This window comes from Bicyclus anynana, chromosome Z, assembly GCF_947172395.1.
Source record: "Bicyclus anynana chromosome Z, ilBicAnyn1.1, whole genome shotgun sequence".
NCBI classification, from domain to species: Eukaryota; Metazoa; Arthropoda; class Insecta; order Lepidoptera; family Nymphalidae; genus Bicyclus; species Bicyclus anynana.
The window spans coordinates 20871860-20886411 of record NC_069110.1 but is presented as its reverse complement, the minus strand read 5'-3'; the positions used below and the strand labels follow the sequence as shown (position 1 = coordinate 20886411).

General features: G+C 34.9%; 1 protein-coding gene across 3 annotated transcripts; it reads left to right on the top strand.

Moving 5' to 3' along the window:
- The first annotated feature begins 3031 nt into the window (after nucleotides 1–3031).
- On the top strand, nucleotides 3032–13671 carry LOC112049747 (uncharacterized). Of its 3 annotated transcripts, XM_024087765.2 has the most exons (4): nucleotides 3032–3191; nucleotides 7987–8326; nucleotides 9267–9477; nucleotides 10257–13671. In XM_024087765.2, exons 2-4 carry the CDS (start codon nucleotides 8028–8030, stop codon nucleotides 10506–10508), a joined length of 762 nt encoding a protein of 253 aa, XP_023943533.2. In that variant the 5' UTR covers nucleotides 3032–3191; nucleotides 7987–8027; the 3' UTR covers nucleotides 10509–13671. The 3 variants fall into 3 exon arrangements, with proteins under 3 accessions (XP_023943533.2, XP_023943536.1, XP_023943534.1); XM_024087768.2 differs by lacking the exons at nucleotides 3032–3191; nucleotides 7987–8326 and adding an exon at nucleotides 8687–8922; XM_024087766.2 differs by lacking the exons at nucleotides 3032–3191; nucleotides 7987–8326 and adding an exon at nucleotides 8896–9053.
- Nucleotides 13672–14552: the final 881 nt, after the last annotated feature.

The following is a 14552-nucleotide window of genomic DNA, read 5'->3' as shown; positions in this document are numbered from 1 at the left end:
TTTCTTAATGTGTCCAGGTCTGGCTGGTGGGAGGCTTCGGCCGTGGCTAGTTACCACCCTACCGGCAAAGACGTACCGCCAAGCGATTTAGCGTTCCGGTACGATGCGTGTAGAAACCGAAAGGGGTGTGGATTTTCATCCTCCTCCTAACAAGTTAGCCCGCTTCCATCTTAGACTGCATCATCACTTACCATCAGTTGAGATTGTAGTCAAGGGCTAACTTGTAAAGAATAACAAAAACAAAAGAAGGTAGAAGTTTCTCTTTCATAAAATCTTCTAAAAAAAAAAGAAAAAAAATCCAAACAGGAGTAACCGCTTTTGGTGACGATTTTTGGTTTGTGATTGTCATTGAAAACAATTTAGAAGTAATAGATCTAATTCATAGCTCACGAGTTCCAACCTCAAATTGTTATTGGCTACCAACAATTTACAGTACAATGAATCGGCCAAACGCGTGTCACCATAATCATATTAGGGTTCAGTAGGTTGTTGTCAGTTGTTCATGACAATTATGTAAAAAGAAGTCTTCATAATACTAGGACATTAAAATCGTGATCAAAAGCTATTAAATATACAAAACAATCGCAAATTGTTTTGTATATACTAGCTGACGCACCGCGGTTTCACCCGCGTAGTTCTTGTTTCCGTATGAATACGGGGATAAAACTAGCCTATGACAATCACAAATAACGCGGCTTTCCATTGATAAAAGAATTTTCGAAATCGGTTCAGCAGATCCAGAGATTAGCCCTACAACCTCACAAACTTTACCTCTTTAAAATATTAGTATCGTCGTCGTCATCACCCCATATTCGGCTCACTGCTGAGCTCGAGTCTCCTCTTAGAATGAGAGGGGTTAGGCCAATAGTCCACCACGCTGGCCCAATGCGGATTGGCAGACTTCACACACGCAGAGAATTAAGATAATTCTCTGGTATGCAGGTTTCCTCACGATGTTTTCCTTCACCGATTGAAACAGGTGATATTTAATTTTTTAAAATGCACACAACTGAAAAGTTGGAGGTGCGTGCCCCGGACCGGATTCGAACCCACACCCTCCGGCATCGGAGGCAGTGGTCCACTGGGCTATCACGGCTCAATATTAGTATAGATTAGTAAATATTAGTATGTTATTATATTATCATCATCATTACACCAGCCGACAAACGTACACTGTAGGGCATAGGCCCTATGTACATGCATCCAAACACTACGGTCCTGGACCACCTGCAACTAGCGACTTACGAGACCTCATTTCAAAAGCTTGCAACTTCCCCAGCATTTTTTAACAGGTTCCATCATTGGCAGCTATATAAAGGGTGAACTACAAATATCATTCTACCACGTAGATATTATATAGATACTATTTCACTACAGAACCCAGGAAACGATGACACAAAGCTTACAAATTGTGAATGACTCTTTGTGTATTGCCATCAAGCAAATATCCGCTAAGGCACCTAGCACACAGGAGCTAGGGCGAAGCGATCTGAAAATGTGGGTCAAGTGAGTCTAGCTTGTATTTTTCAGAGTATTTGTCATAATAAGCGACTTTTCAATCTCTATTTTTTCCGCTTGTACCTATATGAATTTATATTTTTACTGATTAGAATACCTAACATTATTTTTAACTTAGTCGTTACAACGTTAGAAAGTGACTAATTATTATGTTTTGCTGTAATCCGCTAAAAACTAACAAATCAAATCCTCTACGTCGTTTCACCCTAAAACCGGAGCATTTTCAGATGTTGACTCTACAACGTTCCGATGCGAATAAATTAAATACTTACTTCGCATTATCGTTGATTACTAAAATCTAATATTATTTTTTTTTAACTCTATAGTAGCGGTCAAACAAGCATTGAGGTTGATGACAAGTGAATGCTGCCTTTTTTCTGATTGAGTAAGTGCCATAGGTTCCTTAATGGGACTTCAGCGGCATCACCGGGGTGTTTATAATACATAATAATAATAATAATAATCGTTCATTCTCTATAAAACCGTAACATAATAGGTAAAAATAGTTTGGCGCAAAAGCATCGCTTGATGGGGCTCGAAGACAGAAGCAGAGAAGATGGGCGGAACAATTCTCTAAGGGCGTCTCCTCTGAAACTCGGATTCGACTTAGAGGGCAGTTCGGGAAGGGTGTTTTGGCCGATGTATGTATCAGTCATCGAGATCAGCGGCGGCAATCATATATATATATTTGCAACACTAGATGCACTGCTAATGCAGGGCAGCCTTTGAGAAATTTGTAAGTACTTCTTCAAAGTACGTATTAGGAAATACTGTAGCATTAAAGAAGATAGGATAGCTTCTTAGGTGTTGTAATATTATTATAATGGAAGTACAAAATACTCCATCGACTTGAAAGGTGTAGTTCACACTAGTTCCAAAGTTACAGAAGTACTGAATTTAGGAAGCTTGTATAAATAATAAATATTCGCAGTGCAAAAAATGTTTTCACCGCGACGAATTGTCTCAACTGGTGACAATAGGGCTGCTAAGGATCAGCTTGGCTGAGGCTGGCCACCATCCCAAGTAGGCTTGATTTGTTTACCTATTACGATAAGTTAACTTAAATGGCTTAAGTTTCTTATTGTTCTCTTTTAATAAAAACAATTAAATAAATATTGATATAATGAGATTTTTTTAAAAGCTTGCTTACATAAAATTAACAAGAAAGGTTTGACCGAGAATAATTCCTTATTATACGCGTAGAATATTCTCCGATGTTACATCAGAATGGAATTAATAAAATCGACAAACGAACTTAAATTATTATTTAAAAAATCCATAAAGTCACCTTAATAATATAAATATATAATCATTGATAAGATTCACGTTGACCGTGGACGGGATCCCGTTGTTGGTCATTAAGGTTCGTTAAAGATGACGTAAGAAAATACTTGCACAAAATTTAATACGAAAGTTGACGAATATACTCTACCAAACAACTCGATTGGCAATACCACATCAACCGACTTCAAGTCTAATGTTCAAACTGTTATAGATCACTTTCCCTTGAAGAAAATGTTACACTCGGTTCAAATGATTCGAACGAGTTCACTGTATAGTGTTTACCAGTTTTGGTCAGACCTCGAATAGTCTCGTACGCATGGACAATATGCGCTTATATACGCGCTAGTGGTTTACCGTTTGATATAGGAATGCGAGATAGACAAATAACTGTAAGTATTAAATATAAGTAAACTTACAAATATTTTCTCTACTCTACTTATTCTGTCTGCGTTGCGAATTGCTAAGCGAAACGCTGGCGGATCTTGACGATTAACATGCATTAGAAACTTAAAATTAATAATTTGTAGCAAACTTTCAAATCTATTTAAAAAAATCATAAAAATTAAGGCTAAAAAAAAATATTTTTTTTTAAGATGACTTGCGGAGAAAATAATTTTTAAGACTCATTAGCTTCCCTATAATACTCTCTCTCTTTTGGAGAATATCTCCAATTTGAAGCTTTGTTCGGGAACCAAATTAAGCAAAATATTTCACGACGGAATGTCAAAAGAAATACACAAAATCCAAACCTGGCTGAGTTTGTTATGGGCTCTTCTCGGACCAAGGCGCGTTTGGAACCCTCGTAACTTTAATTTTACGTTTTCGAATAATTATTATCACCATTATCTTAAGATTAATATTATTACCTGAGGAAAGAGCTTATAAACTAAGTCTATTTGAAATAAATGAATTTTAAGTTTGAGTTTGAGTTTTGTACGCTATGTGAGTTCTAATTCTGGATTAAATCCGTTTTTTTTTGGTATCGGATGGATTTAACTTTAATTTTTATAGACCATAAAAAAACTAAAGTTTATAAGGTTTTTGCTAGATTAGTTAGTTATGAACTTTGGTAAAGAAACTGGAGAACATAATGTATTTAGCTATAGCTAGGAACAACAAAACTTGAATTGGGTATTGTAGAAGATGAGTGTTATAAAAAATTAACCCATAATTTGTGAACGCTTAAAATATATATTTCTGTGCTATTTGCTAAGTATGAATGTTTTAAGTAAATATAGTAATATTTTTGAAATTATTTAATCTTACTTTTTTTCATTTACATTAAATATTTTTTTTAATTTTGTAGTTAATTTATATAAATAGACATCCTTTTTTCGTTCTATATTAGATTAAATACATATCTACTACTTAATACGGAAAAAATACGTATGAGATACACGTCCATTAACAAATAAATGTATTAACAGGTACCCACGTTGTGTGTTTATTGCCACTTTCTGTCAATGATTAAAATGGTTAGCAATGGCTGAATCCTACACGGCCACACTTGAGCCAAATAATGTTAAATCCTTAACAGACTCGAACTGGGAATCGAACCCAAGACCTCTCTGATGAAAGCCACTGCCAACTCTGCCAGAAAGGTCGCCAAAATAAAACAAAATAATTAAATGACCACATCTCGGACAAAAATAGTTTATAACATGTTTGTCTGACTGTTGTGGAAGGAAGACTTGTCACACGCGAGATAACTTGAGAGATAAAATTGATTTATGGTGCACAAATAATAATAATAAATCAATACATCGGAATAGGGAAAATCTGATAACTTATCAAATATATAAATATAACGTCAATTTGCTGTGCCTAGTGACTATTATCTTACCTATACAATGTGCATCATGTTAAGTCATCCCTCATCCTCATCATTATCAGCCGATGGACGTCCACTTCTGACCGTCGGTAGCTTTGGTTCTTCTACTCGTGCTTCAGAGAAAGTCCATACGCAGCGTTGCAGCGCGCACTAGGTGACTCTCTATCACTATGACTATCATCTTAACCTAGCATAATAGTTATACTGTGCTAGTGTTATTAACTGGCGGTGGGAGGCTTCGGCCGTGGCTAAGACAGTCGGTCTTAGCCACGGCTGAAGCCTCCCACCGCCAGTTAATAATACTAGCACAGAAGAATGTCTATTTATATAATAGAGAGAGAGAATGGGGAACAATTCGATTTGTATGTAACATTACCGTTTGCTCAGAAATAAAGAAATCTCAATGAATACTTTTACCACATTTTTCATTGATTCTCCTATTCTCCTTCTGTCTGTCTTATTTATGTTATAGCCTTTAAAAAATCGTGCTAATCTCATTAAATGGATACCCAATAAAAATAATAGAAAAATACGAAGTAGCTGTCCTTAGATTTACACATTCAACTAAACAAAACAAACAAATCAACAAACTTTATAATATCAGTAATAATAATTATAATTTTATAATATCAGTAAGATAAATTTTGATTAGTTGGTATATGGCTGGGCATTGCTTTTATGCTATGAACAGCGAATGCTGAGATGTAAACCCTTTCTGTTTGGTTTCACAGACAGTCATATAATATCTAAAATAATAATATGTACTGATTATGACACTAAAAAAATTACTCTTTCTTCTTTCTAAATGTACCTACAAGTTAAAAATACAACTTTGCAATATTTTAAGTACGGCCATGAAGCCATATGGATAGGATGAAGCCAAACCCTAAGCAGTTTTCATTTGACTGGGAGGGGACACAGCTGAGTGCGCATAAAGTAATCACGTCATCACGCAAAAACAACATTTAACAACGAATTTGAACGAAAATATTATATAAATCCGCTATGTTCGCAAAGGCAAACTTTCATTGGCTTATAGTCAATGGTCAACTTCGAGTGATGAGGTCCTGTGTTCGACTCCTAGATGGAGACAAAAGTCCTCTAATTTTGGCTAACAGCTTAGACCATTTTCAATGTACCTACTTTTCTGTTTATCTGTGTGTCTGTTTATGGCATCATACCTTCTACCCAACTGGCCGATTATAATGCGTCATGTTTTTTAAGCTAACATAATCGATATGGTCCTTAGCAAGATCAGCGTTATTCTAAAATGATTGTTATAATGGGGATGATGACTAGGTTTGAATATATTGATTTTCATAATATTATATTAAATCAGCTATCTTGTACCCATCACACCAGCTCCGCTGTACGCTTACTTTAAAGCTAGATGTTGTTGTGTGTATTGTTTTAATATCTTATTTACTTAATTATTCATTTATTGTATATGAGTCCTAAATGTGAATGGATAGGCAAAGGAAAATGATTGATATCTCGACGACTCAGTTGATTACGCGCTTACTATAGCAATATAGGAAGGTATGCATGGTAGCACACGTTCATTACAAACGTATCTACCTAGTTATTATTTGTATTACTAGGTGTTTGTAACTGCATACGTAGTATGTATAATAGAAATACATAATAGAAACTAGCTGACTGCAACATATACTCGTAGGTAGGAAAAATGCAACATCTTTATAATACTATCCTACGAGTATCTTTACTCTCGAAAACTCTTGACGTGTATTTGATGATATTTGGCATGTATGTTGTCTATAGTTACTAGGTATCCGCTAAGAACGGATTTTGCGATAGGGCTGGATTAAGAAGGTCAAGGGGCGAACGAAGTCGCGGGCGTCCGCTAGAGAAAATAGAGTCGCACGTTCGGAACCCTACAAATATCCCCATCTTTAAGATCAAACGAGCAAAAATTAATAAGATACCCTAAATAATGTGGGAAGTACTAAGTAGTTAAAAATGCGTGTGTGGGTAGGTACCTTTATTTTGTTTTCTTTTTTCCTTCGTCATTTTATATACAAGTTTGTCCCCAAGCTCCTACCATAGGTAAGTAGGCGATTATGGAATATGGACCATGCCTGCGAGAGGTAACAAGTAATAAAATTCCAAGTCAAACATCCGAGTATCCCAATACCCCACAACAGTATCAGGCCTCCCGATCTTATAGCATATATGGAGCTTAGCCGCACAACGCTGCTTCAATGCAGGTTGTAATGTTCGTCTCATCATGATAATGATCGAGAACGACGATTTAACGTACTCGGAGCATAGTGGCAAGGACCGGCAGTGGCGATGACACCACTAACTTCCCAACTTCGTTCGGGCTGAGACTTCCAACATTCGTAATAAATTAATTTCTTATAAGAAAATTTCGATGGCCTCCATGATGTGCAGTATGCGCGGTGGATTACAAGACGGATGGGCTGGGCTGGGCTGATTGAAGTTATCTTATTTTTTTTTTTTTTAAAGAATATTTACCATATTTTATAATATTATGACCAATATTCCCATTCCCCTCCAACTAGTCGACAAAGACTGTGCTAGGAGTGGGTACGACAATAGACCAACAGGGCGGAGCTCGAACCACCACTTTTCTGTGATGAGTCCGGTCGCTCTTACCGTTGAGCTATTGAGGCTTGGTCCATGTCTGGCTGGCGGGTGGCTGGTTACCACCCTACCGGCAAAGACGTACCGCCAAGCAATTTAGCGTTCCGATACGATGCCGTGTTGAAACCTAAAGGAGTGTGGATTTTCTACCTACTCCTAACAAATTAGTCCGCTTCCATCTTAGATTGCATCATCACCGTAGTGGTTCCACAGGGAGCTATCGGAACGCTATAATGAAATAAATAAACTCATCATGAAAAAAAAGGTAATTTATCAACGTGCGAAATCTTTATCATCTGCCTCGCTCAAGTAAATTCCCCTCTTCGGCTCCCCTACCAATACTACTTGTACATAGGTATTTTGTGCCAATACTAGGTCCTATGTAAAATATTATACAATTACCCGTAACAGTTACCTATACGAATGCTTGCAATTTCGAGGTCGACTGCGAGTAGGTGTGTAGGTATTCCCTTTCTAAGTGAACCTGTTTGTCTGACTCATAATGATTTTTTATCTCAGAAAGATTACATAGGATGTCTATAGCAGCCATATAGGTCTCGTGGGTAGGTAATAAACAGACAGACAGACTTACTTTCGCAATTATAATATTAGTATAGATTTTCCTCCTAAAATCCTGAGTCATGCCGATTCCGATAATAATGTTCGCCGGGCCTTAGTAGCCATTTAAAAATAAGTATTTTATTTTATTTATTGTTTTGTTTTAGATATCAACAATATCAAGCAACATTGATTCGTAATTGTTGTGATGAAGAAGGCACGCCCAGGCGGTGGCAAAACAGAAATTACCAATTTAGGAAAGAATGTAAAAGTGGGCTCGAGCTTTCCGACTGGCGGCAGACTGTTGAGTGTTTCTACTGGCAAAACTTCCTTGAATAAGACTTCCATGGCTCCGACGTATAAAACTGCGAAAACTCATAAATCTTCGACGACATTCGGAGTAGTATGGATACCTCGTCGGAAAACAAATAAATACCATAGGGATACAGTTTATAATTCCCACAAAAATGATCGCTCCTACAACAGAGCGCCATCTATGTACAATTTGTGAGTATTTGAAGTTTGACATATAAGCTTTATTTTATAATCTGTCGCGCAATAATAATATGACAGCTTGAAAGAAACAGTTTGACGTTTCTCTATAGGGATGCTACTTTAACGATGAGGATGAATTATAATTATCGATTACAACTGATCGATCATAGTATTATAAGTTTAAATAAAAATAACTAACTTTTAATTTATTTAAAAATAAAAGTTTCTGAAATTACGCTTCCTCATCATACATAATCAAGCAATTTTTTATTGGCTTTAAAAAAAGAAAAAGCAACATTACTTTTATTGAATTATTGTTTGTTAGAACATAATCGATACAGTTCTCCCTAGTAGCATAATCGAATCGCTATTGCAGTTCGAATTGGAGTTTGAAAACACTAACAAGTAACAAAACAAAAGCTAAAACTTAAAAGTATCAACCAAAACTTTATTGTCCTATCTTTGTAGTTTTAAGTTTTATAACTTAGAAAATAATCAAAAACCAGTAAATATTGTCCAAACGCGTAAAACTTTGTGATTATTTGTTTCATCGAGATAAGTTTCGCGAACGTAGTAAAACTGGACTGCGTATTTGTGTAAACTCCTTGGTCAGTTTTTATAGCTTTTTTTTAGAAAGCAAAATGCAGGATAATAACAATTTTGAAACAATCATAAGCAAATGGCGACGTTTATCAGTTATCGAGCAAGCGGAACACAAGGAAACTGCTTCGTTTGTAAGGTGACTGCTCATTTTGCTGAAATCCGAAACTGTCTGATTTGTTTATGTGGCGACTATTGTTCCGCGAGTGGTAGATTGGTCATTATTTGATATACGATGCGGCTTCGGATGCGATTTCGTGTCCGTGAGTACAGTACTGTCAGTCAAAGAGAATACTCGAACTTAAAACGTAACTACAGTGAACTTTTTAATTAAATATTGGAAACTTTTCAGTATGTCGGGAGATTCGCCCAGTCATGACACACTGTTGAAGAAAAAGGACGAAGAATCAGCCTTAATAGTTCCTGAGCATTCTGGACACAGTTCACTGGCTGCGGCTAGTGCTGGAGCGGCAATCGCAGCTTCAGAACTTCCTCCAGACTTAGTCAGCACCAACCTAGATGAAAAGCAGGAATTTATCAAGCGGGAGAAAGAAGACGACAAGGTAAAACTTAAGTGTAAAGCACTTGTATTGTCTATAACTGCCTCGTTACTTGGTGTAATGCAAAATAAAAGAAAATTAAATATCAAAATAGTAGTGTGTTATTAATGCATCACAAACATTTTTGGAATAAAGGTTAAGAATACTATTTATTGAAATGTAGTGCTATTGAGAAAGATTAATATCTTAGCAATCTATGGATTCACATTGCGGGTGTCTTGTCTGTCGTGTGGCAGAGAGAAAACTCGGAGCATATCCCCGGACTTGTGACAGATGGGTGTAGGGTTAAGGATGTTCTTTACAGCTTGTGCTCGCTGCCTAGCTAAATTTGAAAAAATAGACTTACTCCTACAACACGAGTGATGCATTTTAGTTTTCTGGAAATCATATAATTATGATTTTGTTGTAAAGTAAAACTAAAACAAAGTCAACTAAACAACTTTTATTAAGTACAATCTATACTTATAACATGCAAGAAGCTCAGGATTGTGGCGTTAGGCAGTCCCTAAAAATGGTCTATGTCCTGAGGTGATGATTTGTTTGTTAAAGTGTTTGTACCAAATAGGCACCATTTTTTAACTATTTTTTCATTAATAAAACGCTACATTATTTATAAGTAATTTTATTTTATATATCCTACTTGCAAGTGAAACCAGTGTCTGCTATAGAATAAATTTAGTTATATCAAATGAATTGTTGTAGGTTAATGAACTTTTGTAAATTGAATAAAAATATTTACCATTAATTGTTGTTGTATAACATTTTTAAATATAACTTTTCAGGGAGCGGCTGGTGACATAGACAGCAAGAAACAAGGCGAAAGCATAGACAACAAGCCACAAACAGAGAAAGACAGAGATAAAGAAGTGAAAACAGAGAAGGAAAAGCTAGGTGACAATGTAGACAGTGTCTTTCTGAGGTCCCCTCCACCACATAAAGCTCGTTCTAATGCATCTACCCCCCAGGAAGAAGAAGACTGTGGTATAAAATGCCTTTATTATACATTGCAATGTTGTGACTGTGTACTAATGTAAGACATTATTTACAAATGTAATATCAAGTTTTTCTTTATATGAAATTCCATTTGCTGTACTTACTAAAAGTATATAACAAACAATCGAAAAAAACTGTTAGTATCTAAAATCTCATATTTGCAGCTTAACACACGATGTTCTGAAATGTCATAAAGTTCCCATACTCTTTTACTATTCCATGTAACACTATTATGAGAATAGGATATTTGCCAGCACTCTTTGTTCCACAAACACCTCTGCTCACAGTCTGCTGACTGATAGCATGAGTTGAACAGAACAAAACAAAAACAATTTGGTACAATCATCATAAATAGCATATGTTGTATATGGGGAACAGTGCAATGCAACAATCTACAATAATAATCAATTGCAATAAACAAAAAGTAATGAATAATCATATAAAAATTTTCACAAGCATTCAATCTTAATGATTAACAGTTCATATTATATAATTTTAAATTAATTCACATACAGGGAAATAAATTCAAATCAAATTCTTGTAATTTTTAAATTCTTAGGGCCAATTTCACCATTACCTTATTTATATATTTTGCCTGTTATTTGATGTAAAGTAAGATAGTGATAAAATTTACGGTTATGAGTTTAATTAAGATTTATTACAAGTAACAAAATCAATCGGTGCCAATATAGTTAAATAAAAACTTATAATTAGTGGAGTGCCGTTAGGTTTATACCTCGGAATCCAGGGCCAGTCAATAAATCTTTATATAAACTTTCCAAATGTTTATTATTATATACGACAATTGTTATTTTTATTAAGTTTTCCTTCCTGCATTCTCATGAAAATTCAGGAATATACTATAGCTTATAACAATCACATATGGACCAATAATATAACCATATTTAGAATATGCCATTTTTAGTAAAAAGTTCATACATCAATAGTCTCTAATAATTTTAATAAAGACTTAACAAAACAGGATGTTGATTGTTTACCTGTCAATTTTAATGTAGTTCCAATCATAACTATTTAATGAGAGGTCTGATTTTGAATTTTTTTTACTACTGGATAGCGACGTTTTGGTGAGTGTTTTATGTTATAGTTTATTCGTGTATTTTCACAATAATAATTATCTTATATAATAATAATAAATAAGTTGAATGTGTACTATTTATTTTACATTTTTCTATACACTTTAAAAAAGACATTTCCAAAGTTTTTATAAAGATTCATTGGCTGACTGAATGTGGATTCCTAGGTTTGACAATTTTTAAGTCTCCACTAAATATGTAATTAGATGTTTAACCTTTTGACTGCCAATGAAGTTTTATACGCATAAACTGAATATTATCCTTATACATTATAATATGAAGCTTGCAATATCCTATTATAAATATATATGTCATGTCATTTTGCAGAAATGTAAAAATAGACTTGTCAAATTTACCTATAGTAGTATTATTATAAATAGATACTGGACAGCATATGTTAATTATTTTTACTTGAAAGAGTGATGATGAGTGATGTGCTAGGTGAAAGTAATTTATTTAGTATCGTGTTACTCCAGGATAGATGATAATACAACGTAAGCTCAGTAAGGTTGATTTGAAGGGGGCACTATTTTTCAGAAGTTCATTTCAAATAACGAATTATTTTTTTATTCTGCTAATTACATTGCAGAAAATCAACAAATTAAATCTCAGTTCGCTATTATAAACTGATAATTGTTTATTTTGTTCCTGGGTCTAAGGACTATGGAACACCTACTATGAGTATGACGTATTATAATATGATGGAGAAACGCTAGTATGAAGGGGCTCTAAGTTGCGGTAGCAGTTAACCGCGGGAGCAGCTACCCACAAAAAATAATATTAAATTGGAAAAACAGCAAGCCATGTAGTTCGCCGCTCCTGCGGTTCATCGCTATTGCATTTGCGACCTTAGTGATATGACGTTAGCAATAAGTTCCTGTTTAAATTACCTACTAGTATATCTGATGGAAATCAGTCAGATTTTTGTTTAGGTTAAGTTAGAGTAAAACTTTCTGGTACAAATGAGAAAAAGTCGAAATGTACCGTGCGTGGACCTTTTTCATTGTACCAATATGGCCATATAATTATGTGGATATCCTTTTGAAATACGGCAACATATGATCTACTTAAGTTATTTAGTCTGTATTCACCATATTCTGACAAATGTCTGATAGCTTATTCACAAGTATAATAAAAGTAATAAAGTGCCAAAACTTACGGTTAGGCTATTGAACACTTCAGAAGGTGCTCAACCGGCCCTTAGACAGCTATATCGGCTGAAACTTATCTGGCCCGGTGAGTGTGGCTGTTGTCGCGCCTCGCCTGCAATTTTCAACTAAGCGCACTTATATCATAATGTACTGGTATATATGTTCTTAAAAACCGACTGACGTAGTGGGATAATGTTTAACGTGCGCTTCATTTGTTAAGGACTTGGTTAAATAATATATTCCCGATTTTCCTAAGGACTTGGTTAAATAATATATTCCCGATTTTCCTTTACACAATTTTCGCTGCCGGGTTTTTTATCAATTAATTTAATTTTTATTCTAAATTGTTTTTTCGTTTTTTTTTTTAGTTAATAAAAGTAATCAGACATAATAAAATAAGATATTTTCTTTAAAGTGTCGATTGATCCTCAATATTAAAGCAATATTTGTTTTTTCGAATAATTGGATGTGATATTTATATTGTGTTCTGCCTATGTGCTGTTGTGTTCTTCTACATGTTATTTATGCTGTGTTTACGTTTATTTACACATATGTAATAGTTATTATTATTAAGTACTTACATTCCAATAAACCCATAAAAAACATGTGATAACGAAATATATTTTTTGATGATTTAGCTTTGTACTACATTCATGAATTAAATAGTTATAATTTTGATAATTATTGAATAAGGTTGTATGAATTTAATATTTGTAATGAGGTGCAAGAAAGATTCTGTAGTTTTAATTTTTTATACAAACTATGTTTTGGACGTGTAGAAACTTTTCACGTACTTTGTATGCAATTTAAAGTCAAGGGTCCGTCCACTTTAGGAGTACGTCATTGGCACTTGCTAAGATATATAGTTATTGTTAGGTATATTTTTCATATTATGTGCATTATTACAATTAAAGATATGTACACATCTTGTTAACACTTGAATAAATAATATAACTCTACAGTTCTTTTATTTATTTTCTCACACATCAAAAATATCCCCCCAATCGAATCAACGGCCATCTTTTGTTGAGATTAGCAATGCAGGTATGTAGGTGAGTGCACAAGTGTGCGCCGACGCAGGACCGCATTTCATTTACTCTTTGACCGATGTTTTGCACGCTTTTCAAGACGGGTGTACTCGCACCAACGCTGCCAACTTCCCAAACAACCAACCAAAATTGTAAGAAAAAACATAACCCTTATTGCAGTCGGGTAAAAAATACCAATATATTTGTTTTTGTTGACCTGGCTCGGGTTTTTGAGTTATTTTAGCCCTTAAAGTAAAAAAAAGTGTGTGTCAGCTCCGACGCACGAATAGAGTTTACTCTTTCAGATCGATTGTCTAAATAGTGTATGTTGCCCCGCAGCATTTCATTTTTTATTTCTCGATCGTCTCTGATGCCCCCTTTGACGGGATGCTTATGGTATTTTTCCGAAACCACTGAACGGAAAAATACTTTCACGTATCATCAGGGCTTGATGTTCAGCCCCGGTAAGTCGGGCTCGGGTAACCACTACCGACAGAAAAAATCTTCGCCTCTGGTCTTCAGCCATAGGCGTATATAGCGGGTGGGCCGGATGGGCTGGGCCCACCTTAGAATAGTCCAGTGCCGACCCTAAAATACTGGGGCTATCAATTTGAAGTTCTATGATGGACGCCGCAATATATGATTATACATAAAATATCATTTAAAATATCAAATAATAACAATTACAACTTATAATAAAGAAAAACCTATAAATAATAAAGATTTTGAAAAATATATGACCTTTTCTGATACCTACCATAGATACAAAGAAAAAATAATAATTAGGTCGAGCCGTTTCAGAGGTCTGCGTT